The sequence below is a fragment of the Melospiza melodia genome, chromosome 11 (genome assembly GCF_035770615.1).
Source record: "Melospiza melodia melodia isolate bMelMel2 chromosome 11, bMelMel2.pri, whole genome shotgun sequence".
Classification (NCBI taxonomy): domain Eukaryota; kingdom Metazoa; phylum Chordata; class Aves; order Passeriformes; family Passerellidae; genus Melospiza; species Melospiza melodia.
This window is the reverse complement of record NC_086204.1, coordinates 15,201,162-15,226,446: the sequence shown is the minus strand read 5'-3', so window position 1 is coordinate 15,226,446 and position 25,285 is coordinate 15,201,162. Positions and strand designations below refer to the sequence as shown.

Genomic DNA, 25,285 nt, shown 5'->3' with positions numbered 1-25,285 from the left:
TCTTCAAACACTTGCAGCAAAAAAATTGAAAGTGGCAAGAGTAGCTCATTGGAAATCAGAGCAAGCAGTGAACTCCAGGCTGGATAATCCTACTGTGGGCCCAAGCCAGAACAGTGGTGAATGGCAATATTAAATACCTGAATAAACCTAGGCTCCTTTTTCTGGCTGTGCCAGCATAGCTGCTATTCTTAAAAGTTAAAAAACCCTCTGGGCTGACTTTTTTTTTTTTTTTTCCTTTTTCCACCTATAGTAGGCTTAAAAGCAACAGTCGTGAGGTACTACAGGATAGATTGAATCTGCCCCACTCATCATTAGCTCCTTGGAAACCAAGATTGTGTTTGTGATTAATTACTAAAGTCTCCTGTTTAAGGAAACTATTACCTTTGGGTTTGAAACTCATACTTCTAAAAGGATGACCAACATATTGCTGTACAACCTGAAATATTTATGTCAAATGAACTTTGCTGACCATACCACTAAAAAGAGATAAGTGTGCTGTAAGTGAAAAGCAAAAGAGCAGCAGAGAATTTCCAAGACTGAGTAATTTCAGGCTTTAGGGGTTTTTTATCAGCATTTAAATATTTGGCTTCTGTTTTAAACTGCCAGCTTTCATAAGTCATAATCAGTCTAAGAGTAATACAAAATGTATTTAAAAAGCCCTACAACTGTCAGGAAGCTTAAATAAATCTACAGAATAAAATCTACTGGAGCTCACCTCCAGTTGTCCACATGTTTATTTCATACTGCTCTGAATGTACTCTTAAATTTCTTGACTCAAGTTTTTTATAAAAAGTGGGTTTTTTTCAACATTATCATTTTGAGAGTACTTGAGCTAAAATGAAATATGATGTTAAATTAAATGTATGTTGTAGATCAGTTCTACCATAGAGAAGTCTGCTGCACTGCAAACGTGACAAAGATTAAAACCAGCAACAAGTGTTCAGACCAGCAGGTTTCCAGTGAATCAGAACAGGAAACCAATAAAGCGATCAATGGGAGGTCATGACTTTTTGATCACTGCACTCTATGGTTAAGTATCTGGTTTTGATCTAGTGCAGTCTAATCAAGCTTAACTTTGAAGTTAGGTATCAAATAGACAATTGAAATAGCAACAGCGCTGAGGAATACACAACTTAAATGCTGTTTTGAAAAGAAGTCAGTATTTAGTAAGTGTGTCAGGTTTTATTTCTTGAGGGAAGTTTTATAAGAGCTGACAGGTTTGTTGTAGTGAGACTGTGTGCAATTCCAAAGGAAGGTCCAGGATGACAGGCCTAGGAATTTTCCTTCTACCTCCTAGCTAGTTATTTATAGAAAGTTCCCAGAAACTCTTTCTACAAGAAGCTGTAATGGAAGTGTTTGTTTGGTGGGAGGATACAGCAACAAAAATATTTTAAAACAGCAGTGCAATCACACCTCATGTACTGCAATTACTACATTCAAGAAAATACCTAAATCTCAATACTCCTTCTCCCTACCTTATGCATCTATAAATACAAATGTCACTGAAACCTCAAGTATTAACTAGAATGTACTGGCTGATAGAGACTGAAAATGCACCCATTACAGGCAACAGTTACAGGAAATGAGCATTTCACACTTTTACTCTGTCATTTAAAAGCAGGGCTTAAACTCAGCATTTTTAAATGGACTAAGTAACATTTCTGCCCCTGATTGCAGAAGCTACTTTCATCTGGGCTGACTGGCACTCAAATTGATAAAAGAATTTTAGGAGGTGCTTCCACCACACTTCTACTGTTTGCCTCCTTATATTCAGATAAGCTTACAGAGACCTATAACAAACTAACATATAGTAATCTTCTCCAGAGCTTGTACCTGTGTATGGGTGCTAATCCACAGTTTTTACAAGGAACAACTACTCAGATAAACCAGTAGACCCTCAATTCCTCCATTTTTTAATCCCCAAAATTTTATTTATAGACAGAAAAACATGACAGACCCTGACATAGCTCTATCAGTAAAGTAGACAGGCCACACAGCTTCAAAAATCAAGAATATTATAATGCCATGATAGAGAAACAATTTTACCTCTAATCAGTTTACTTGCTTTGGCAATCCATACAAGGTTTAAAGGACACAGTGTAATTAATTATAGCTAGCTGTATTTCTCTCTAATGCTGCAATCAATAAATATTACACTGCTCAGCAAGACAGATCTGAAGCTGTGATGTGTAGGATGCAGTCAGCACAAAAAAGGGGGAAAATGTTTATAAAAACAGCAATCACCAATCTTAATTTATTTTAGCACTGAATTCAATCTGTCACTAGTGGCAGTGAAACAGTTAAGATTCATACCAAAAACCATTGCCCTCATCCAAGTAAACAAAGTCATACCTGTTCCATTTAAGGAAAACTACACTACTGTCCAGGTTATATTGATCACATTTAGAGGTTTTCTTCCCTCTCACAAGGGATGGAAAATATTTTGTTGATGGTGTTACCAGGGGGGAAGGGAGAGGAATCAACTCTTTCTGACAAAGATGACGATTCATGGAATGAAGTACCATCATTATGGAATCAATACTGTCATTTAGGGCAAGTGTAACATGCCAGTGTTAATTACATTGTCACCACTCAAAGTTAATTGAATTTTAAAAATGATGGTTATAAAATACACAGGGATTCAATTGTGTATTCCATCTGCCTGTTAATTGCTTGTTTAGTGAGATAGTTTCTAAAGGTAGCTGCTTTACTAAGGGCAATTAAATTGGAGAAAGCTACTGAATAATTAAATCTCCCAATCAGTTCAGTCTTTCAGTAATAATCTGGGTATTTTCAAGCCAGTATAACATCTCTAACCCTTATAAGGACAAGCTGAGTTAAAGGAATAAAGCAATTCACTTTTCTAAAGTATAGAGTATATATTTAACTATCCTGTGTAGACAAAGCTGCTACATTAGATTGGGTGTTTGCAAACCACATGACCTCACAAACGCTATCTTATCACATCACAGGTTCCTCAGACTGACCACAACCACTTAAATCAGACTCTGCCAGCACAGACATTCTGTAACTTTGACACATACTAGTAAAGCAACTACATATTTTAGCTGTCCTTGCAAGAGCTTTATTTGTGGGGAGGGAAAAATCTGATCATCTCTTGTCCAACTGTTCTTGCAAGATATGGTAAAAGAAAAGCACATGATTTATTGTGCTATAAACTTCCACCACAAGCTGAAATGCTTACTTTGTAAATCTGAGGGCTAACATATTTCCTTTCAGAGACAACATTTCTTATCAAGTAAGAAAACATTTATAAAGAGTCACATATTTTGAAAGCACTTGTCTAGTAAAAAATCTATTAGAAGATGTTAATGTGACTCCAGTCTGGACTGAGAAACAAGTGCTTTCCAAGAGTTAATACAGGACTTTCAACCAACATTGCTGAGAACTATGAAGGGAAAACAATTGACTGAAGTAAAAATTGACTGGAATGAATCCCACAAATCTTAGCTGGTTTTATCAAAGTGAGCAAAGTGAGCAAAATGACAGCTTCCAAGAGACAAATGTAGTTGTGTTTGCACTACATGAAAAATGAATAGTACGAGAAAGAACTTGGCAAGAGACTGAGTAAAAGAACACTATATCTAATTGCATATATTACAGAAAGAGGATGAGACCTTTTGGGCCTTGCTGGTTTTGCCTTAGTTCTGATAAAAGAAATGTTAGCTATTCCTCTTCCTCAGGTACTCAAATGGTGATAAATCTGATCTTCTCTCATTCTCATTTGCGCACATGATCTGATCCGCTGCCATCCGTCACTCTCTAATTATGTCCTCAGAGAACTTGAAACAATTTCTGGTAGGTTGAACTTCAACTACAATTCACTTTCTCCAGTCACTCCTCATCTCCATTATGCAAAGCTGTGTTACTTACTCCAAGTTATTTGCTCTGCTTCTGAATGTAGTCTAGTCATGCATCAGATAAGAAAACATTTGATTTGGTAAGCATTAAATTTGACTCAATGGAAGCCTAATAATAAAATTAACAGAGGAAAGGAATGTTGCTTCTACTGGCATCCCATCATCAAGCCCAGATGCAATTATTATGAGAGAGACAGGAGCTAGGAATCTGCTAGAAGTGGCCAGCCCATCTTGTGCTACTCCAATGGGCCACAAGCAGTATCATCATTTTGTTCTCAGCTATGGCCAATGCAGAAATCATCATTTTACTGCTTGCACAGGCATACCCTCATCTCTTCAGGGGACAACCTGGATTCATCAGTGCTGGGGCCCAGAACCACTAACTGATTTAAGATTATTAGCTAACAATAAAAAATACAAGGAGGAAACACTTTAAAACACAGTTTACCTACCATATAAATTTATGGTATTTAAAACTAAAGGAACTATTGATGTGGTTTAATATTTCATTCACTGTACTATAGCACATTGAATTTTATTTAGGTATTAATAGTGCTGTCCATATAGGTGATTTTTTTTTAATCCTTCGCACTGATGGGCTACAAGTTCAGTTTCCCATCTCCATTTTAGTTTCAGCAGTGAAAGCCTAGAAACCTAATGCAACTTGCAAGATATATCCTTATTTCAGCCATATAACCAATTACTTTGTTGGTCACAATTTATACATTATTTATCTTCAAAGTCATTACTTAAAGTGTCTTGAATTTTATTTACACAAGCAAAATCTTTTAAAAGCATAGTATTTAATCTCCAACTTTTATATCTCTTTTCATTAAGCCAATCTTAAAATGTTAGCTCACCAGGAGCACGATCAGACCAAGAGATAACACCTATATCAGAATCTTACTGACTGCATTAGGTTCTTAAGACATAATATCAGATCCATTCCTAGATAAACTATACCTATGTGGAAATGGAAGATTAGTAAACTAATGCTCACTACTTCTTCAAATAGCCATCAAGTTTCCAGATTCTGAAATGGGAATTTCACTTAAAGGGACTATTATAAAATCTTCTAAATGCCTGAAAATTATTCTGGCAGAATAGTAACGCTCCAGTTATTTGTCATGTTGTTCTTTTCCATCGGCCGTGCTGAGACACTGTTAACTTGTCCATTTTCTATATGTTGGACCAGTGTATCACACTAACACCAGAATTTTGGTTTTCATTCAAATACCGAACACCTGCATAAGATTTGCACATCATCCTTGCTTCTTCTCAAAATATTGCAACTAATTATTTGTCAAGAGGATATCTCACTAGAAAGAAACAGCTAGAAGAAAATACTGTATTCTTCCTCTGGCATTGGTCAATAGCAGATGCAAGCCCAAAAAACAAGACAAAATATGTAGTGCTACTTTCACAATATTCTTCCTAAACTCCAGCAATCATCTCTAGATTAATGGTGGGTGGAATAGTCCATGCAGATGCACAGATGTCATAGTAAAATTGAAAAATGGGCTATCTTCAGTATCCATATTCCTACTTTCTGAGGAAAAAAATGTCTTAAGGAAAGGAAGCACTGTATGTTCTGTATGTTGCTGTTGCCTTCATAAAGCTGTCCTGTAAGACAGCCAATACACATCCACAATCCCAAACTGTAGAGGCTGCTTGCTTTTGTACAAGCAACATGTTAGGCAGAATTCAGCTTTTAATATGACAGCTGTCATAAGATTAAACCAAATCGACTTTTGAAAACTATAGTACATAAAGACAAAAATCTGAGATTTTACAGCAAAACAAACACGTTATAGGATTCCAAGAGGGACAAAAATCACCTAACAGTGCGACAAAGGCAAACTTTGTCAAATTTCAAGTGAAACAACCTAAACTTAAGCACTTCAGTCCTAAATCACAAAGTCTGAAAGACTGGAAACCACTTGCTTTTGTCTCCAAAGGTGTCTTGTGGTCTGCCAGTGTAGTTTGTGGGTAAGCACATCAATTCTAATCTTTTGTACCACCCCTGTAATCTAGGTAACACATACAAGCCTTGCAACATCCAACAGGAAGCAGAAGCAGCTGCTGGGTAATATATATAAAGTGACTGCACATACAGAGAGGTAGTGCATGAAATGCAGAACTTCAGCAGTTTATAAATCATTTAATTCCATTCAGTTTGAATTAAAAGGAAAAGGTGGGAAACTACAAACAACCTCCCCCTTGTTTCTCCAGAATATGATTTGTGTTTAAAAGAGTAACAGCTTTTTCAATAATCATAGTTTTTCTTAAGCATTCAAATTTACTTAATGGAAACTTGTAACAGGCTAAACTTCCAATGTATTTATTTCCACATAGTTTAACAGCTTTACTTCAGTACTACCTACTTAGTGATCTATTCTCTTGAACAGTAAAAATGTTTCACAGAAGTTGCTTTCACACAACATTTCTGTATCTAATCAAAGGCAACTTCTGTGAAATGTTAGCATTCCTGGGGCAGCCTGAAAGTATCTAAGCATAGGACAACCTTAAAGGGTCTGTGTGCTCAGGCCATTTATGTTACATCAGTTAAAGCACAAGAACTGGGAGGTCAAGTGACAGAACAGACTGATCACTACACCTTATTTCTCCTGTAGCAAACACAGGGCAGCCAAGCTTCTGTACTTACTGACAAGAGCAACAAAAGCTGCTTCACAGAAGCTGCAGCCTGCCGGAGCTGCACATTGAGAAAGCATTCTAAGTTAAAATCCCACTAAGCTAGAAGTCAAGAATGCTGCAGAGATAGCTTTAAGAATGGCAGGGAAAAGGAAAAAGAAAGAAAATGCTAGGCAGAAAGCCTTCAGTTAATGAAAAGAACAAATGGCAACTGAACACGAGATTCTGAGAAGGCGGAGTGTTAAGGCTAGGACATATTGAAAGCTCTCAAAGAAGTTTACATCATGATGTCACGTTTGTGATGATCCTTGATCATTTCAGGTTTTCACAATAGTTTCAACCTTCAACAATAAAGTCATAAGCCACAACCACCTAATAACTTTGTGCCAAATAAATCACAAACTTAGCCAGTAAGGAGGAAAGGAAGTACAGCACTTAACATACATGACTGATCACAGGATTAGCTACTGGCTAACTAGAAATACTTCAGTCTGAGTGTCCTTTCAGAATGCATCAGCTGTTCTTTGAATACTGATAGGTTGTGTAAAAGATTACAGGAAAGCTGTCAGTAGCTTTCTAGGGAATGAGTATAAAACCAGATATGTTTACTAATTCAAAATGCAAGTAAGTAATAATTGATCTACATGTACTTGATTTCAGAGTGGAGTTATGGTTGCACTGAGGAATTTAAGAATTAATGCACTATTTTACATAACATTACAAATTATACTTAATATTTATATTCTAACCCATAACTGGTTGTTCAAATCAGCACAAAGAAAGAGGTGCATGTAAACAGATTTAAGACAATGTGCATAGAACTATAGAATTGTAAAGGTTGGAAAAAGCCTCTGCAGAGTCCAACCATTAACCTAACACTCCAGTGTTCATCAGTAAAGCAAGAAGTTTACAGAAATCCAGAGCCCAGTAGAGCAGAAGTTGACAACTTCTAATTATAATGTTCTCAAAGCTCCAAATTTTGTCGGTTCTCCTGAAGTGTTCATACTTACTCTGAAGTAGTTAATATTCAACTCAGATTACCATGCTACAGAAACCCTCTGGTTTGGTAAAAAAGGAATCAGGCACGCAGCTTGTTAGAACAAGCCAAAAATCCAATAATTCCATTTATAATAATTTTACAGTGTTTGAGTGGTAAGAAAAAAGGCATCTTTTTCTATTTAATTACTTTGTACATTTAATACCAGTGTGGCTCATCAGTTAAGGTTTGGGTGCCATAATACCAATTTCCAGTATGTGTAGTTTTATTCAGAAACAGGAACACAACTTGAATTTACTGCAAATAAGTATTTTTATAATGTTATTTGAAGATGACTGCAGCATTACTATTCCTAGGTGAGTAGTAAAAGCAGCTGAAATTTATCCTTTTGGCTGCAAGCTGCATTATTCTTCACAAGCATGCAAAATTTTGAGCTCAGGAAAGGTGACCAAAATTATTTTGATTTTTCAGAAGTTTTGTTCATACTTACAGCACTTTGTAATCTGAATCCCTTGATTAATCATTTGATACAACATGCAGAGTTCCAACACATAGCTGATTTAGGTTATCACACTGGAATGAGTGAGAGAAATATCTGAATACTAAGGGCCAAACTTTTCTCACCCTGAAAGTTGAGAGATAGTACAGCAGCAGCTTGTTGCACCTGTACCATAGAAAACTCCCACTCCCAAGCCACCTTTTAGTGAAGAATTCACCTTTAGACACTGCTCAGTAATAGTGACTCTCTGCTGTCCTTATTGGTGTTCCTCACTGATATTCCAGATTTCCCTGTGCCTGGCTACTAGCCTGGCTTGCAAACACTGATGGAACAGGAGAACTTTCACAAGAATTCTGCAATTAGGATGGACCATGTTGTTGCCAAAACTTGGTATTATTGCCATCTGATGGATGACATCACAGAATAGAATTAAAGTATTTAGCTCCTCCAGGCTCCACTGACACAGAAACATTTAAATTCATACTGCTGGCCAAAAGCACAAAATAGTGTTTATCCAAAGGCCAGAATATGGACTTGGTCAGCAGTTACTTGTATTCAATAAAGAATTTGGTCATTATTTTGTTCCATCTTTCAGATGGAGAACCTGCAACTTTTTTGATGTAAAAGTCTGTAAAAATGCAGTGCTGGAGAGGGAAAAAAGTTATATATGCAGAATCAACATTGATGGCCATGCCAAGACATTTCACCTTGTTTCACACATACCTGTCCCACCCCTACCTTAAATTATAAGTTTTCCTTTAATTACCATTTGCATTTATGTGCAGTTTAAAGTTCCACAATTACAATGTATTAGAAGGTAACCATACAGTCCCCAAGAGCTCTGTTCCTTTTCCAGTGCCTTTTACAAGGTAACCAGTTGGAGATTGTGGTCAGCATGTCACACACACCATCACCCTATCTTCAGGAAGATGCATTTGCAAATGTGTAACGTTTCTTTTAGCTTTTGCAGAAGTACAATCAGAAAGCAGCTAGCCAAAAAACAAAGAGCATGGCCATTAATGGATGTATGCATGAGGACACTTCAGTGCAGATTTAAGGAAGTTGTTTATTTAACTAGCATTGAATTAATTATACTTCTAAAATTTAGCAGTTGAGAGCAAACATTTTTGCCTCTTCCTGTTGCCATTTTCTTCAGATTTTGCTTTTTGAGGAAACATTGCTTTCCCTCTTAAGATTTGATTTAAAAACTAGACAAATAAATAGGTAACAGTAAAGGGGAAAGGGGAAAATAAATCATTAGTAAACAAAGACTTCCAGGCCTGAATATAGTCTGTGTAAAAAGCATGCAGAATGTTGCCAAGGTAGCACATGTCTATTACATACAGAGTTTCATGAAATCATAGAATGACTAGTCAGAAAATATTTGTAAAATCATCAAGTCAAACAATTTCTTCTTACTGTTCCTATGTATCCTGGAAGGATTTCCTTCCTATAGCGTTTCTCTAGCTTGGAAATTAAAAATTTAGCCACCACAAAGCACATATCTGGGAAGAGGAGTGCTCTTCTACATGAAATTACTCAAACTCTGCTATTGTTGAAATTCATGTTCTTCACAGCATTTCCTTTCTGCCAAATTGAAATGCTGATAAAGATTTGACTAGAATGAACTGAACCAGGAAATCACTGGTATTACTTAGAATTATCATTATTCTGTCAGCTTATGAAATCTTCTCTCATCTTCTTTCCAACCTGTTCACATTAACTTATACACATTTACAGATGTACAATATTGCCTGCCTTCATGACAATTGAGTTGCTCAGCCAGGCACGAAACAGATGATTGTATAGAGAAAATTATGCAACAGCTTTCCAAGAATAATTCTACTTTTCCCCCAAAGCATTGTTTCTTACCTTTTAAACCTACAGTGAGCAGAGGAAAAAGTCAGTACAGTGCCTTATTTTGGTCATAATGTAAAAATACACTAAATATCTAGCTTTCTGGGAATTCTTCAAGCAAGCAACAAAGAAAACTAATTAGAGTGCTTTAATGGAGAAAGCCAGGTTATTGATTTTTAAATCTGTTTTTAAGTGAGCTTAATGACTAGTAAAGGTGCTGGACTGATGACCCTAGAGACTATCCTACATCTATAGCATAGTGATCTATAGCAGAGACAACATTCCAAGATGCTCAACTGTGTTATAAGTCTCAAGGGATTGATCCTAAAAGCTTGGATCTACTCAGATTGTTATGAAAACACTATCTACACTTAAAGAAAGGATGTGTTTATTTAATAAAAGCAAAAAGGCAACAAACAATTAGGTTGAATTGCTTTTGAATCCTATGGTTTTAAGCAACATTCTCAGAGCTGTGTATGAAAAGGCTAGAAAGAGACTCTATGCAAAGATGAGCAGGCATTTTGCACATGGTAGAGTATTGGGTAAAGACATTTCTTCACCATGCAGCATGAACTGAAATGAGCCAGTGAGCACAGGAGTTACATAAGCCATTTTGGTTTCAAGATCTTCTGATCTTTTTAACTAACAGAAAGTTACTACACCTATTAGAGCAAGGAAGTTTGAAGACAGACATTTCATAGATTGAAGGTTTTGGCAGTTTAAAAGTTAAAAATCTGTTAACTGATGTTAAGCAAGCATCCTTCTTTTTTTTTTAAGCAATCTCAGTATACTACCACATAAAATTCATCCTTGCAACAGCAAGAACCAGAAAATTTACGCATGAATTCTTCCACTTGCACAAGTGAGGTTTAGCTTCTAACTATAGTGGCCTTAACAGCTGTAGCAAATAAAGACATCAAGGGGCTTATTTTCATAGATGCAGTTCCAAATGGAGTAAATGCAATATGAATATATCAATTAATGAAATTAAGGAAAAAGTCAAGATGGAACATTGCCAATCTCATTTAATGTCAAATCACAAAACTAATCACTGTTTTGTTCTCTTACATTCCAAGATAAAGGCAAGATTCTTGTATAAGAGTTTTATTGCATTAATTTAAAATAATGTACTTCAACAAAAACATGTACTGAAGATGTAATAACTATTAAATAAGCAAAACCTGCCACAGGTGAAAGGACAAAAGTTACAAGAGATCAGAGACTGTAGTATAATATCACTCACCTCATGATGCAGCTCAGCTATCTGATCTTTCAGCTCTCTGATGTACTGGTTAGAATCAGATTTATTAAGCTGCCCTTGAATTTTTCCTTCTTCTTTCTGTTTTGGTTAAAAAAAGGAATCATATTCAAATTATTCAAAGATCTACTATATTAAAAATCTTATTTTAACTGTCTGCATATTTCTGTCACGAACAGAAGCTATTCCCAGACACCACTCAGCACTTTCATTTGGTTGAAGTTCCAGCAGCTATCTGACAGTGGCTCAGACCAAGCTGACTCTCTCAACAGTACAATGCAGGATTCTATGGAGGAGCAGGAAGAATTAACAGCTTCACAGGTGGAATCCACATCCTTTGCACAAGAGATTGCATTTTAGTAAACCACTCCTACAGAACGTTGTCAATACATGGAACATAGCATATTTTATTTTCACTAAAGTTTATCCTTTAGCAACAACACATATTCTTTTGTCTCCAATTAAACAAAACAATTCTTTCCTTGCTTTGTAGGACATGCACTAGGAAACACTATATAAGACAAGTTTCTTTTGTCCTGTAAGAAGAGCTGTAACATCCAAAATATTGTGGTATTTGTCATGTAGGAGTTCCAGACAGTATAAATTAATGTCCCCTAATACCAATGCTTCAAGAGGCATACAGAAAAGCTGGCAAGTAAAAAACAAAGCAAACAGAAACAACAGATTAAGATGAATATGATGTTTCCCTCATTTGTCAATCAAATGCAACTCCTACATTTCAGGATGCTTGAAAAGGCTTGCACTGAATGCCTGCAGCACTGGTTTCCATCTTGTCCCTAAAGGGAATCCTAATGTGACTGAACCAAACCTGGCAGATCTGAGATAAATAATCACCCTGATGAGGAATACACTCCATATTTTCTACTTGCTACTAATAAAATGCAGAACAACTCTGTTCTTGCCTTTTTCTAGCTAAATAATTTCTGAAGCAGCCACCAGCTCTACAGAATGCAAGCATCTTGGTTTTATAAAACCCTTTACCTTGACTGTAAATCACATATGAGCAATATATTACAGAAATACAAATATAATGGGAATATCTTGTTTTTCTACCTATAGCTCATTTTGCTGAAGTTTTAATTACACTTGAAGAAAGCAAACAGTTTACTTCAACAGCCAAATTGAAAGTCGTTAGCAAAGAGAGGTTAAATACCTTTTAGAATGAAAAGTGTTAACTGTTCATCAAAGGATAAGACAAAAAGCTTTAATGGAGAGGTTCCTTTAAAACATCCTTCTGAAATATAAACCCCAGGACAAAACTATGAGAACAGAACATGCTACCTTCCAAACCCTTTTGCTGGATGAAGAGAACAATCTAGAACACTGTCAGTATTGGCAATATCGAAGCCATATCACTTTTTTTCAGGCTTTGTTTTTCTTGCAGCGAGGTATGCATTACAAAATTACTCAAAAAATAATTTTATCATAATCACTATTAACTCCCAAAATCTGTAACAAGAACAAGATGTTTTAATGCCTATTTCCATACTGAACCTAATTTCCAATGTAACCTATGGCCAAATTCACACACGTACAGAAAGGTAGCATTAATGTTAACAATAGTTCCTGTCCTAAATTGATCAAAAAACCCAAAAGCGGTCTAACCCCATCATCTCTCTCTACAAGAATGACTACTGGCCTAAGAAACAAAAGCAACATAACCTGCAGACTAAAAATACATCAGCATATGAAAAAATCTTCCTTGCTGTCAGACACTAAGATTGCACACATTGAGCACGACCTGATCTCTTGAGGTAGCAGGAATATATGGGAGAAATTATTAAGTCCTTTCCCTCTGTTTGAAACCTTGACTTTCCCATTTAAGCCTCTTACTCTATGGACTCTACTCACTACGCACTCTGCAATCAAAATGCAACAGTAAAGCAAAGTTTTAGCAGAAGCAGAAGAGAGATGCCATAGCCCTTCTAAAACAGAAGTGTAACAAACAGCTGAGCTTAGGTAGAAACTGGGTGCACAATGGGCTGTGAAACAGGCACTGCCAAGGTCAGACTGTATAAACTAACAGCAGAAGCAGGAACATTTAGCAGGTTGGGTTTGGCACACAAACAGCTGAAAGCTGTTTGCATATATCATATGGGAATTCCACACTTCCATTACATTGAAGTGGTGTAATGGTGACTTTTTATTCTAGGAATAACACTGTAGAGTCAATGCAGATATTACAGAGTAATTGTGTGTATTTTCTCCCAGAAGAACTGATTGTATCTACAGTCAGTTAGAGCTGAATGGAAGGCATAAGCCTGGCTTGTAAGGGGGCCATTATTACTGAAAGGCAAGTAAGTTTCAGTTTTCCTTTCAGAACTACAGATTTTGTAGAGCTAGCAATTCACAAACCAAAAAAAAGTAACCCTGCATCTTCTACAAACATACTTTTAGAAAGGTCATGCTGTAACTTCCTCTTGCAACATTCAAAATGCAAGTGATCAGAAGCTGATCCTTCTAACTTGCTGATAAAAAATCATCTTCCTAATTAAATAATCGCATCTTCTATGGGCTACCAGTCTGTCCACAGTGGATAAATTGGAAGGATGACATAGGAAAAAAATTACTACAAGATATCTGAGTCTTCTTTACATCTGCTGCTCATCCCTGACCAACAGAAAAGTATAGTCTACTATGCTGATCATGCCATTGTCTTTTAAAGATTCTTATGCAAGTGTGGCAGCAAACTACTGGAAAACATGCAGGAGTCAGACATCACAGCATTAAAATATATTTTAATTTCTATCAAAATAATCTAATTTAGAGAAGAAATAATAAGTAGACAGCTGAAAGCTTACCTTTGTCTAATGAACAAAAAAGTCCTTCAAAATTTATCTGTCATATTATGATTTTTAAGTTACCCAATATTCTTTAATACTGTGAAATGAGACTGATATTTCTCATCAATACATACATTTTTATACAAGTACAAAGTATTACCATGATCTTGCAAATTGTTTCACCTTCCACTGACATTTCATGTTAGCACGTCATCTGAACTTAATGCAAATAATTCCCACCTTATGATGAGCATTCATTAATCAAAGGCAAATTTGAATGTGAGGAACTTAAATTTCGTAGTAACAGTCGTTTTTCATTAGGGGAGCTTGACACCACCACCCCTCAGCTTGTCTCTGAAATTGAGCCCAAAATCCTTAGCCACTCCTCACAGGACTTTGTTTTCAGCCCTTTCACCAGCTTTATTTCCCTCTGGACACATTCAAGGACCTTCACATCCTTCTGAAATAGCAGAGCCAAGGACTGCACACAGTAGTCAAGGTGAAGCCATACTACACAGTTACTACACAGTTGCACTGGCATAAGAAAAATTAAATTGCTTTCATGCAGCTTAATTTCACTTAATGCTTCCTATTGTGACATTTACTTTAGTAGGAACAGGACATTTAACTCTGCATTGCTTGTATACTGTGCTTGAATAGTTTTGGACTACTGTGCTTGAGCAGCTCTGAGGAAAGCACTCAAATCAACAGTAAGGGTTCAAAACTGAATGTTAAGGCTCCACTTACAATTTAGAAGTCTTTAAGGTCTGAATATCACACCTTTTAAAAGAGAACAGCATAAGTAATTAGTAATCTCCATGTTAAATTGTTTAAATCTAGAGTTATTCACATAGGATGTGGGTTGCTTGCTCGGTTTTTTGGTGGTTGAGGGTGAGGGGGAGCACTCTTGTAACAAATCTGTGATATTTGGAGAAGTCACAACACAAAAAACAGCTGGTTGTTAGGCAAATCATAGTAATTTTAAATGTAAAATTAATATACAGAGAAAAAATCAGAGAACGTATAAATAAGCAAAGTGTGGGTATTATCAGAATTGCAAAATAATGAAAGCTAGTCAATTCTAGAACGTAGGAATTTGTTTAAAGCCTCCTGCAGTCACATGTGAATGAATCTCTACACCCACATCCCTGGCGTACTGCGTCTGCGTACCGGCACCGCTGCAGTGCCCACCTCCTCTTGCCTGAAGGATTTTTAGCACAGCAATGCCAACTGGTGTTACACTGTCATTAAAGATGCATCATCTTGATTTCACTGCTTTTGAAGACTTTTAACTGCTCCTTTTTAGTCTCTTCTGACAGACCAGCTCCAACAGCAGCACCAGGGTTAGAAATCTTTCCCAGGGTAACAAACACCTCGTGGCAGCCATCACCCTCCACACGGTGCTTGTAGCAGGGTACTCAGGCAATCCACAGTCCAACCCCCTGCCCCAGAGGCTGTGTATATAGTGGGAGTAGCACGGGCAGCCAAGCAGGAAATGAGCTCTACAGATCAAAAAAACCCGCTGCTAAAACAGAACTCAGGCCCCTTCACAGTTTTGGAAGCTCTCACCTCTCTCATGCTGCTGTGAAGCAGTAGAGTGACAGTACTTGTGTGCATATCAAGAGCTACACTGAGAGCTCTTGAGAAGAAAAATCTAAACTCCAAAAATTTTCTCCTTAAAATGAGAAAAAATTCTGTCCACAAAAAACTACCAGCTGAGAATCATGGTTTTCATATCACACTTAAATGCTCTTTTATCTGGCTTTCTAAGAAAAAAGCATCTTGCCAAGAAGCAACAGCTAGTCTCAAAAAGCCACCTGATGCTACTGAGAACTCCTGAACATATGGAGACTTTTTAAATTCATTTAGCATCAGGCCAGGATGTATAGCTGGCAACACAAGAGTGCAGGGACAGACTGCTTAAAAAAATGAAGATATAAAATACCTGAAACCATTACTGTATAACAGCCTCCCAAAATCAAGTTTGGTACTCATAATAAAAAAGGGTTTATACAACAAATAAATAAATCACCAGAAAGCACCTGAAAAAACACTGGAGGCCTTAAGCTGGCTTTTGCTGCTTGATCAAAGTTTAAGACACAGAAGATCAGTGTAATCAAATTCCAGTTGCAGGTGTTTCATCCCAACAGGAGTACCACTTTCCTAAAACACTCAATTTTCACATTGAATAGGAAAGGAAATATACATCAATAAGAAAATAAGCTGTTTTAAATAATAAGAAAACATCTAGGGTTGTTTTCATTTTAATAACTGTGAACTTAAAATCACAGAAAAAAAATTTACATAGGCAGTCAACTCCAGGCACACTAGACAACTGTCTGTTCCTCAGTAACATCTTTACTAAAAATGACTGAAAGATAGGATGTTTCCCTAACACTCTTAATTCGATCTTTTCTGACTTAGAAATATTTACTTGGTAACAACTTGCCTCACCCTCTTTTCAGGAGAGACTTTAAAATTCTTACTTTGTGGCAAAAGACACTGCATTAAAAATGTAAATTAAGTATATTCAGAAGGGTAGATGTGGTAACTAGTGTCCTTTCAGTGACTTTACAGTGACTCATTCTAGACTTTCAAAAAACACATCACTAACATCACACACCACTATTGATAAGAGTAAAAAAAGGGTTTCCTGTAATTTGAAAAGATGGAAACAATTTCTTTACTGAACAGTCAGTACTTGGAAAAGTTATTAAACAGAGGTCACAGAAAGGCTTCATTCTAAAGAAATAGTGCTAAAAGTTTAAGCTGTGGAGAGATTACTAGCACAATCATGGATTTCCTTTACAGTTGTTCTCAAAGCTGCTTTGACCAGGTTAGAGATAGGGTAAATGTGACAATTCTCTGAATCTGCCAGGAAACACAGCAGCAAGAAGTGATGTTACTGTCTGTCCAGATCAACCTAACCAAAAGAAGAATTAATTCTTATGGATAGTTTTTGCATCAGATTACTCAGATGTAAAACTAGTTTTTCATATTACAAGTATGCTCTATGCTGCCCAACGCAACCCAGGCATGGATAATTTAAGAGGATACTACAGTCACCAGCCTGCATAGAAATGGAGGGAAAGGAATTAAGCTGCCAAGCAGAGGCTACACCTGTCCCACTCTGCTTCCTCAACCTGCCTACACTTCCACTGGCACACTGCTCCTCACCCTAGGCAGCTGAGTGACTGCAGCTTGTAACTCATTTAACCTTGCCTGAATTTTTCTATTCTTCTTTCAATTACTGTCAGGAAAAACTTAAAGCCAAAACAACATCAGTGGACCAGCAGGGCTGCCCATATGCAACCAGAAAGAACTATGTATGCTCCTTTCAGAGACCTTGGAGCCCTTTCCTAAGGAGGCTACAAGAGAGCTGCAGAGGGAATTTTAACAAGGGCATATAGTCACAGGACAACAGGGAATGGCTTTAAACTGAAAGTGGGTAGATGGAGATTGGATATTAGGAAGAAATTGTTTCGTGTGAAGATGGTGAAGCAGCCTGGTCTAGGGAAAGCTGTCCTGCCCATGGCAGGGAGGTTGAAAAAAGATCTTCAAGATTCCTTGCAATCCAAGCCATTCTGTGATTCTATGTTTACCTCCCAAACATAAGCTGAACTTGCAAGTGAGAGAAAAGTAAAGACATGCTAGAGAAGTAAACAAATAAACAAATGCTGACAAAGTAAACCTTTGTTTCTACATAACAGGGTTATAACATCAGGGTTTTTCTTTGTCACTTCATAAGTTAAACTTCAGTTATACTTCAATTCCATGCTATTTTTGCACAGAAAGTCTAAAGAAATACCTAGAATATCCATCATGTATTGGACAACTCATTGCATTTCAATATACTTACACACAAGTTTAAAAGCTCAGCATCATGAACTGAATGCTCAAACAAGACAAGGTGACATTTAGAATATATTAAGAAATAACTTCTTAACAACATAATAAACTGACAACTTGTTGCAGAATTACATCTGTTATTGAATGATAGCTCACTCTCCATCCCTGTCATTATTACTAACCAAAACTAAGAGTGACCCAGAAACTGTGATTTAAATCTAGCATGTGTGTGTGTGATGTCAGATCAGTTCTTATGTGGGAGTAGTGATACTCTGCATTACAAATTTAACATCACTGTCTTGCACCTACACCTACGTAAACTTTTAAAAGAAAACCTTGCAATTTAGGTTAAGTGTTGCTATGACCCGTGTGGACCTGGCAATGAATCCCTTGAACTTCTTAGAAAAGCACCACCCCCCTCAAAAAAAATAAGGGGAAGGTTATGTGGTAGGTTAACTTCCTCCCTTCATTTTTATCAGCTTTGAAACAGCTTGACAAGCAGACCTATTTGTGATGCACTTGAATCTGTACTTTAATCCTGGTGCCTCTTCTCCAAGACTGGCTAAATGTATTTCTGGTATTAAATATTGCATTTCAAGTCATTAAGGCAAGTTCTGATTAAAAGGGCCTCTGCTCCCCACATCAGGTGACAGCAATTACAGCTGTCACCTGATTACAAGCTGAACAGAAGAGAGTGGGAGGCAGCTCTTTCTCCAGTGATGAAGAAGTTATCTAGATTTTCAATCTCCTTTAAAATTCACTTTTGTTTAAACCCTGTTATCACAATTGCATATTTTATGGTTGACAAGTTTTGGGAATTCAGGTTTTCCAATTCCATTACTACTTCCATTATTATTTCTTTTGGTGCAGGTGTTTCAAAGGCTTTTAAGCATGAGTACCCAAAAAGGAAGTTCTGATCATAAGTTTCATATTTGCTGGCAAAACACACTGGTGAAAAATATCTGCTTAGATTTTTTAAAAAATCTAGACATCTACCACAGTACAATAAAAGCAGTTCAAGTAATGTCTATAGTGTCAAAAATAAATAAACATTAGCAGAACTTAATTCTGCTAAATTATTTGTTTTAAACACTATAAAGTTCACACCAAAAATCTGTATTTCACAATTGAAGAAATTATCTTTCCTGCTAGAGTAAGTTTGAGATCAGATGCTCACCAAAAACCTAACAGTGCAAACTCATCAAATGAACATGAATCTCAGCCACAAAATGACTTCATACTCCACACTGTATACAAAGAAAGCCCAGCCACACTCGCTTTTGTGAAGAAAATCAAGAATTTTACTGAGATCCACCTCAAGAAATCATTAGCAGGTGATAATCTAAGAATACCATAAAGACTGGGACTTGAAATATACTTTGGAAGGAAATAAAAAAACCTATAATAATAAAAACATAACTAAAAATTGCATTGTGCAAAGTAGTACTTGTGAAAAGGAAGGAGAGATGATGTGGATAACCAACTGAACCTGAGAGCGTGCAATATGATGACAAAACAGGAACAGTGTGATCCTTTGGATGTATTAGCTGGAGTCATAAATAGATTACATTTCTGCAGTTCTTTCTGTCTCATGACAAGGTACAAAAATCCACATGCAATCTAGGGATCCCTAAACTGAGCAGAAATATGGAATGGGAATAGGAGAGAGCAATAAAATGATGGAGCATGGATGGTTTGATCAGTTAAACAACAGAAAACCAAGTCAGATGTATTTACACTAAAAAATGAACACAATCTGAATTGCATGCCAGCTATCCAAAAATTCCCAACTGATTGTGAGGGAATTCACCATTTCATAAGTCAGTTCATACTGACTACGTTTTGAGAGATGTGAATCTATCAAATAATGGAAGCAGCATGGCATTTGAAGTCTCTGCTAAAGTAAAAATAATGTAAAATGAGTACTCACTGCTCACTTACTAAATCACATTGTTTGAAGTAACCTTTAAACTTCCCCTCTCTTTTTTTAAAATGCCAATTTGAGCAGAAGATTGACCTTAACTCAGCTACTCTCTCGTTATCTTTCTAGATGATAACTGATTCATATGCAATGCTTACCATACTTATCTAGGTATTTCTAATGTACAGATCACAGCATTATCTAAGCAGTATATGATTTAAAGAAATGATTGCTTTAACTTTCAAAGTTTAGTGCCTGCTGCATTAGAGGAAATATAACAAAAATTCTTTATGCAAGCTCAATGAAATTTATGTGCACATTCCATATACAAAGAGATGAAAAAGATACAACTAGTTGAGAAATGATAGGGAAAAGGTGACTTTGAAATTATATAATAAAATCATCACCTCAAAGGAAAGATTTCAGAGGGAAGAAACACAATAGCAACACCAGGTTTAACAAAAAGTAATCCAGAGAGCAACTAGATTGTAACTTCGTAAAAATAGCCAAGAAAAATTTTGCATCAGAATTCAGACAGGATAACAGTACATGATTATAGAAAGGTCAGTAAGACAGTAAGACATCATGATTTCCCAAAGCCAAGAAAATATAAAGCACGGCAATCTCCGTTTTTCTTATAAAGGGAGCTGCAAGTTCATGGGATGGTGAAAGTTCCAAAAGGAACTGAAAGTGTAAGGAATAACACAGAGGCCAAAGGATGCATCTTGAGATCCTACAGTGACGTGGCAGCAGTAAATATTTCTGGTTTCAAGATTTACATGAAGGGAGTAAGAGTTTTACAATAAATCCTTCAATACTGATCATAGCAGAAGAGTAAGCACAGAAAAAAAATGGTCGTTGGAATCAAAATTGTATGCATCTATTTTTGGATAGAGGATGTTTTCAATCTCATCTCTTAATTGGTAAGAAGTACCAATTACAACGAAAAAAAAAACCAAAACAGAAGTCAGATTTAAATAAAGTGTTGCCTTTAACATGGTATTTGTACAAAAGGAGTTATTAACAGCTCACAGGTATCTGCCCAAGTTAGATTTAAGGTTTTGCTTGTACAGGAATTCAGCAATACAGCATTATCCCACTTGGTAAAGCAGTGTCTTGTATTCACAGTAGACTAATGAAGAAACACAGCAGAGGAAGAAAAAACCTGACAAAGTACAAAATCTAATCAGTATCAAGTTTGACATTTAATGCCATCACTCGTTACCTGGATTTCTAGTTCAGCAATGTGCTGCTGGAGTTCTGCCACAGCTGCGATGCGGTCTGCCTCACGGAGCCGTACTGCCATCACTTCTTCTTTACTCTGGAAAGTCACAAAGGGCAGCTAACTAGCACCAGTTTAGCTGATTAAAGAGTGTGCACTGCTTTTACTCAAAATCCTGAGAAAACTTAATATACTGCTCTGCAAACTACCACTATTCTAAAGAACTTAAATTTAATTTTAACCAATAGGAGGAGCATGCAATAATCTAATATAAACTCTAAAGTATATTAATTACAAAAAATAATCTCTGCAGATATGAAAACTTGCTGTTATCAGTTTCAAGGTCCAGAAAACAACTGTCTTATTTCCCACAAATATTCTACTGTAAATTAAGAAAAAGAATCAACATTATAAAAGAAACCAGTTCATGCTTTAATTTTGGATTTTAGGTATAGAGAAACAGCAAAGCTACACAAGAGTTACTTATTTAATAATTTCCTTTGTCCTAAAAAATAAACTAAATACAAAAGCAAATGTATTTTCAACCTCATTTAGTCCAGCTATCTTAGTCACAATATAAAACAAAGATATTTTAGAATCAAATACTAATGCACGTAACCTACAATTGGCCTCCCACTGTAAGCTTAACCCACTAGTCTGTCTATAAATGATAGGGAGTTTGAAAAAAGAGAAAAAAATGTCCAGATTCATGAGGCAAGTCCTCAAGACTTCAGAGCATAAAACAATATTATATTGTCAGCAGCCTGGTACAACCACAGAGAGAATGCAGCATTAGATAATTAGTGAGCAATACTAATTATCTGAAGAGCAAACAGCTCTGGGGAAGAGACAGATTAGGCTCAGGTACACCTACTTTTATAGCAGACTGGTGTAACTAAACTGTATTTACTGCAAATCAGTTCCAGTACTTCAGTTATTTTAATGTGTGCTTCGAACAAACAGTACTCAATCACCCTTCATTAGACAGTACATTTAAAATAAAATCAAACATATCAAAGCTTATCCATAGGAGCTACTTCTAAACATGCTACTTGTTTGGTTTTGGTTCCTTTTTTAAATATTCCTGTATTGGAGCTATATAATCTACAGGACCCAATTAACTGCATTTGTAATCAGTGGAGCCCATTTCAGAGAAATCTATCATGTGCTAGACAAAGTTTAGCCATTCTTGCTAAATTCTGTAGCATGATTGCTTAAATAAAGGCAAACCGACAAGTCCACAGGATTGCATATATTTAACTGAAAGCTGAAGGAAAGACTGGCTTGGTTTGACTTTGGCATAAGAGACGAGTCAATGGTGCTGCTCCAGATGGCACTGATGCTTTATCTCTGAAACAGAGCATGCTCTCAGCAATTACCACAGAAGTTGATATGGTAGGAAAGACAAGACTGGGTAGGGGCACAAACCTTAAATCATAAATTCTTTAGCACAACTGATTAGAAAGATCAGTGGTGAGTTTCAAGAAAAAAATTCAAATTGATCCTTGTTTTTGAAGCAGTAGTCAGATAAAAAAGGGAAAAACATAATACACACCTGTGGCAAAAACAGTTGCTATACAGGTGGTATGAGATGCAACTGGCTACAAGAAAAATTTAATTTCTGCTTAAGCATTTCAAGACACCTTTTAAAAGAAAAATACAAGCTCCTGAAATAACATCCCATTTTATTATGCATATATTTGGAGTTGAAAATCTAAATATATACTTTTTGAGACAGTAGAAATATTGCTACCTAGCCAAGATAAAAATAAAACTAGAGCATGATTTCAAACAACTTGAAAAAAACAGAAGAAAAAAAATAATCCAACATCAGTTAATAGAAATCAGGAATAACTGGTTTTGGTTTTGATATATAATCAAATACTACTTGTAAAACTGTAAAAATTAGCTGCAAAACAATTTTCAGGATCTAATGTTAGGATGTCAGTGAAGATATTTCACTGGCTATTCACCATAGCTACTTTAAGAATTTCACAGAATCTCTAAAGAGTATGACTAGTGCTCTATTACTGTCACACTTTTCTCTAGCTCATGCTTTAGAACATTGTTCTACAAATGTATTATCCCATTGAGAATACTTATGTGTACTAATTCATTAATCAGGTTAATATTGCTCTTTACATAGCCAACATAAAACCAGAATATTGATTACAGTCTCAATCCTCAATCTCTTAAGGATTAATGAGCACCTTCAGTATCAAAAACTAATCAAAGTAAGTTATGGGTTATATGAAAAAGGCATCACCAAGATTATGATTATTTTAAAAAATCAGTAAAATTCATCTCAGCAGTAAAAAAATAGTACTTAGGAAACCAGAGGCAAACAAGAAAGTCAGTAGAAGCAATTTCTTCTAGTTAAGTTTCAGTGTCTTTTTTCCTAAAAGCTTGTGATGGAGTTTGATGAGTCAGCAGCAGTTACTTCTTTACTGCACTGTATATTCAAGTCCCACTAGAAACAAATGGAACTGGCAAGACAGTAAGAAAAATGGAAACCTGTTGCTGAGGAGTCTTTTTATATTATACACAGACACTTTTCTGAGTAGAACCATGCTCTAAAGTAAATGTTTATCTTCGTGGGACCACAAAGAAGCAGCTCTGTCAAAACCTCAAGTGGTTTTTGTGAGATAGTAAATTCAAAATGATATTGTCAAAATCAGTAAAAAGAATTTTGGTTTTATGATTTATGCTTCTCAGTTAAGACACAGTTTTATCCAATAATGGCAGACAAGACTAAAATGTACATATATTAGCACACAAATATTCTTTTCAGGATGTCATTTACCTTGCATTCAATCTCTGCTTGTCTACGTTTTGCTTCATTCAACTGAGCCAGGAGTCCTTTGTTCTGTGCAGAAAGATACTGCACCTTCTCCTGTAGGTTGGTAACCTCCTGCTCTGCCCTTCGTAAGTGATTGCTATTGATCTGGTTCTGAAATGTATGGCCAAAACAAGGAAACAAAATACATGTTAAGGAAAGGATATTAATCTAAGTCCCTGAAGCCTGATAAAACAGACTTAGAGGTGATTTACCATAAAAAGTTTTTGATGAAAAAGCATTCAGTGTTTCCCAAGGGTAATCAGAAGAGACTGCACAATAATTTGCTTATCATCAGGATATTCAAATTGTTCTTGGACAGATGACTCATTGTAAGAACATTATTGCAAAGCTCCACCACACTCCAGTAGATCTCTTTTTCCCAATTTGTTGCCTAGGCAAGGCAGATTTTGTGAACTTGTATCCCAGCTACACTATGCATCCAGGAAAGATCAGGTAGGTCAGAAATACTGACCTTGCACATTTCCCTGCCCAGTAAATTCCTGAAAGCAACACGGCACCTTAGTTGAGATCAGTGCACAAGTGCAAGTCAGAGCATTTGTACCTGAAGCTGTGCACACCATACCAGGAGAATGGCATTTTTCTCAGATGACAGCTGAACAGCCTAAGCACATACAAAGACTCCATGTGTAACACTGAAGTGAGAGGTACCTAAGTACATGCGAGCCAAACAGCAGGATCTCTCCGCCCCCTACTGACCAAAACAATATTGACACGTCAGTGAAAATTTTTTAAAATTTAAAAATTTTAAAAGTAAAGCAAGAGGAAACTCGTTCAGTTGGTATAGACAAAGCGGTGCCTCTGTCAGAAAGAAGCCTTCCTATGCCTTGCAGTTGCTTCATCTATCTTCAATAACACCTCCTTACATGCTCTCCTGGCTTCTGGAATTGCTGAACCTTTTCAAGTAAAGTTGTTGTTTGTTTAGTTTTGTGGATGCCTAGGTCTCTTTCAAAAAGTAATATTTAGCAGGTATTTCATGGGAAGATTTCTTAGAAGCCTCATGTAAATCCTTCTCAATCATCAGCACATTGTGCTTATTAACTTGAGTGAAAGTTTATTAATACAATATGAACTCACCACTTTAGTGCATTTTCATTTCAGGTGCTTAGCAACTTATTCCCTACTTATACAAAAACAATCTCAGCATTAAAGGTATGAGTGTCTTTTCTGCACAAACCTCAGCAGCCATAACCCATGCTTTTCTATTCTGGCACATTAAAGGCAAACCTTTGCTAAATACCCCTGACCAATACACAGCTGCTTTGCTGAATCTCCAGCTTAGTAACCAGATTCAGGACCTCAGCAGAAAATCAATCACCAATGTCATCAAAAAAAAGCACACACTGCCAGGTAAACATTACTATTATCAGAACTGCCAGTAAGATTTGTGAAATTTAAAACACCTTAAACATACTTTTGTTGTTATTACACCTGTTAAGATTTAATGACTTAAGATGCACACATTCAGTGTCTAACAACTAATCCAAA

General features: G+C 36.3%; 1 protein-coding gene across 8 annotated transcripts in view; it reads right to left on the bottom strand.

Annotated features, from left to right (window-relative positions):
• The window catches only part of EVI5 (ecotropic viral integration site 5), a 70,856-nt gene that overhangs the window by 7,476 nt on the left and 38,095 nt on the right, over positions 1 to 25,285 (bottom strand). For all 8 annotated transcript variants that reach the window (XM_063165708.1, XM_063165707.1, XM_063165706.1 and 5 more), the window contains 3 exons: positions 23,744 to 23,890; positions 20,944 to 21,039; positions 11,130 to 11,225 (listed from right to left, as the gene is read on the bottom strand). In XM_063165708.1, coding sequence (XP_063021778.1) covers positions 11,130 to 11,225; positions 20,944 to 21,039; positions 23,744 to 23,890 — 339 coding nt within the window. The remainder of the gene's footprint in view (positions 1 to 11,129; positions 11,226 to 20,943; positions 21,040 to 23,743; positions 23,891 to 25,285) is intronic.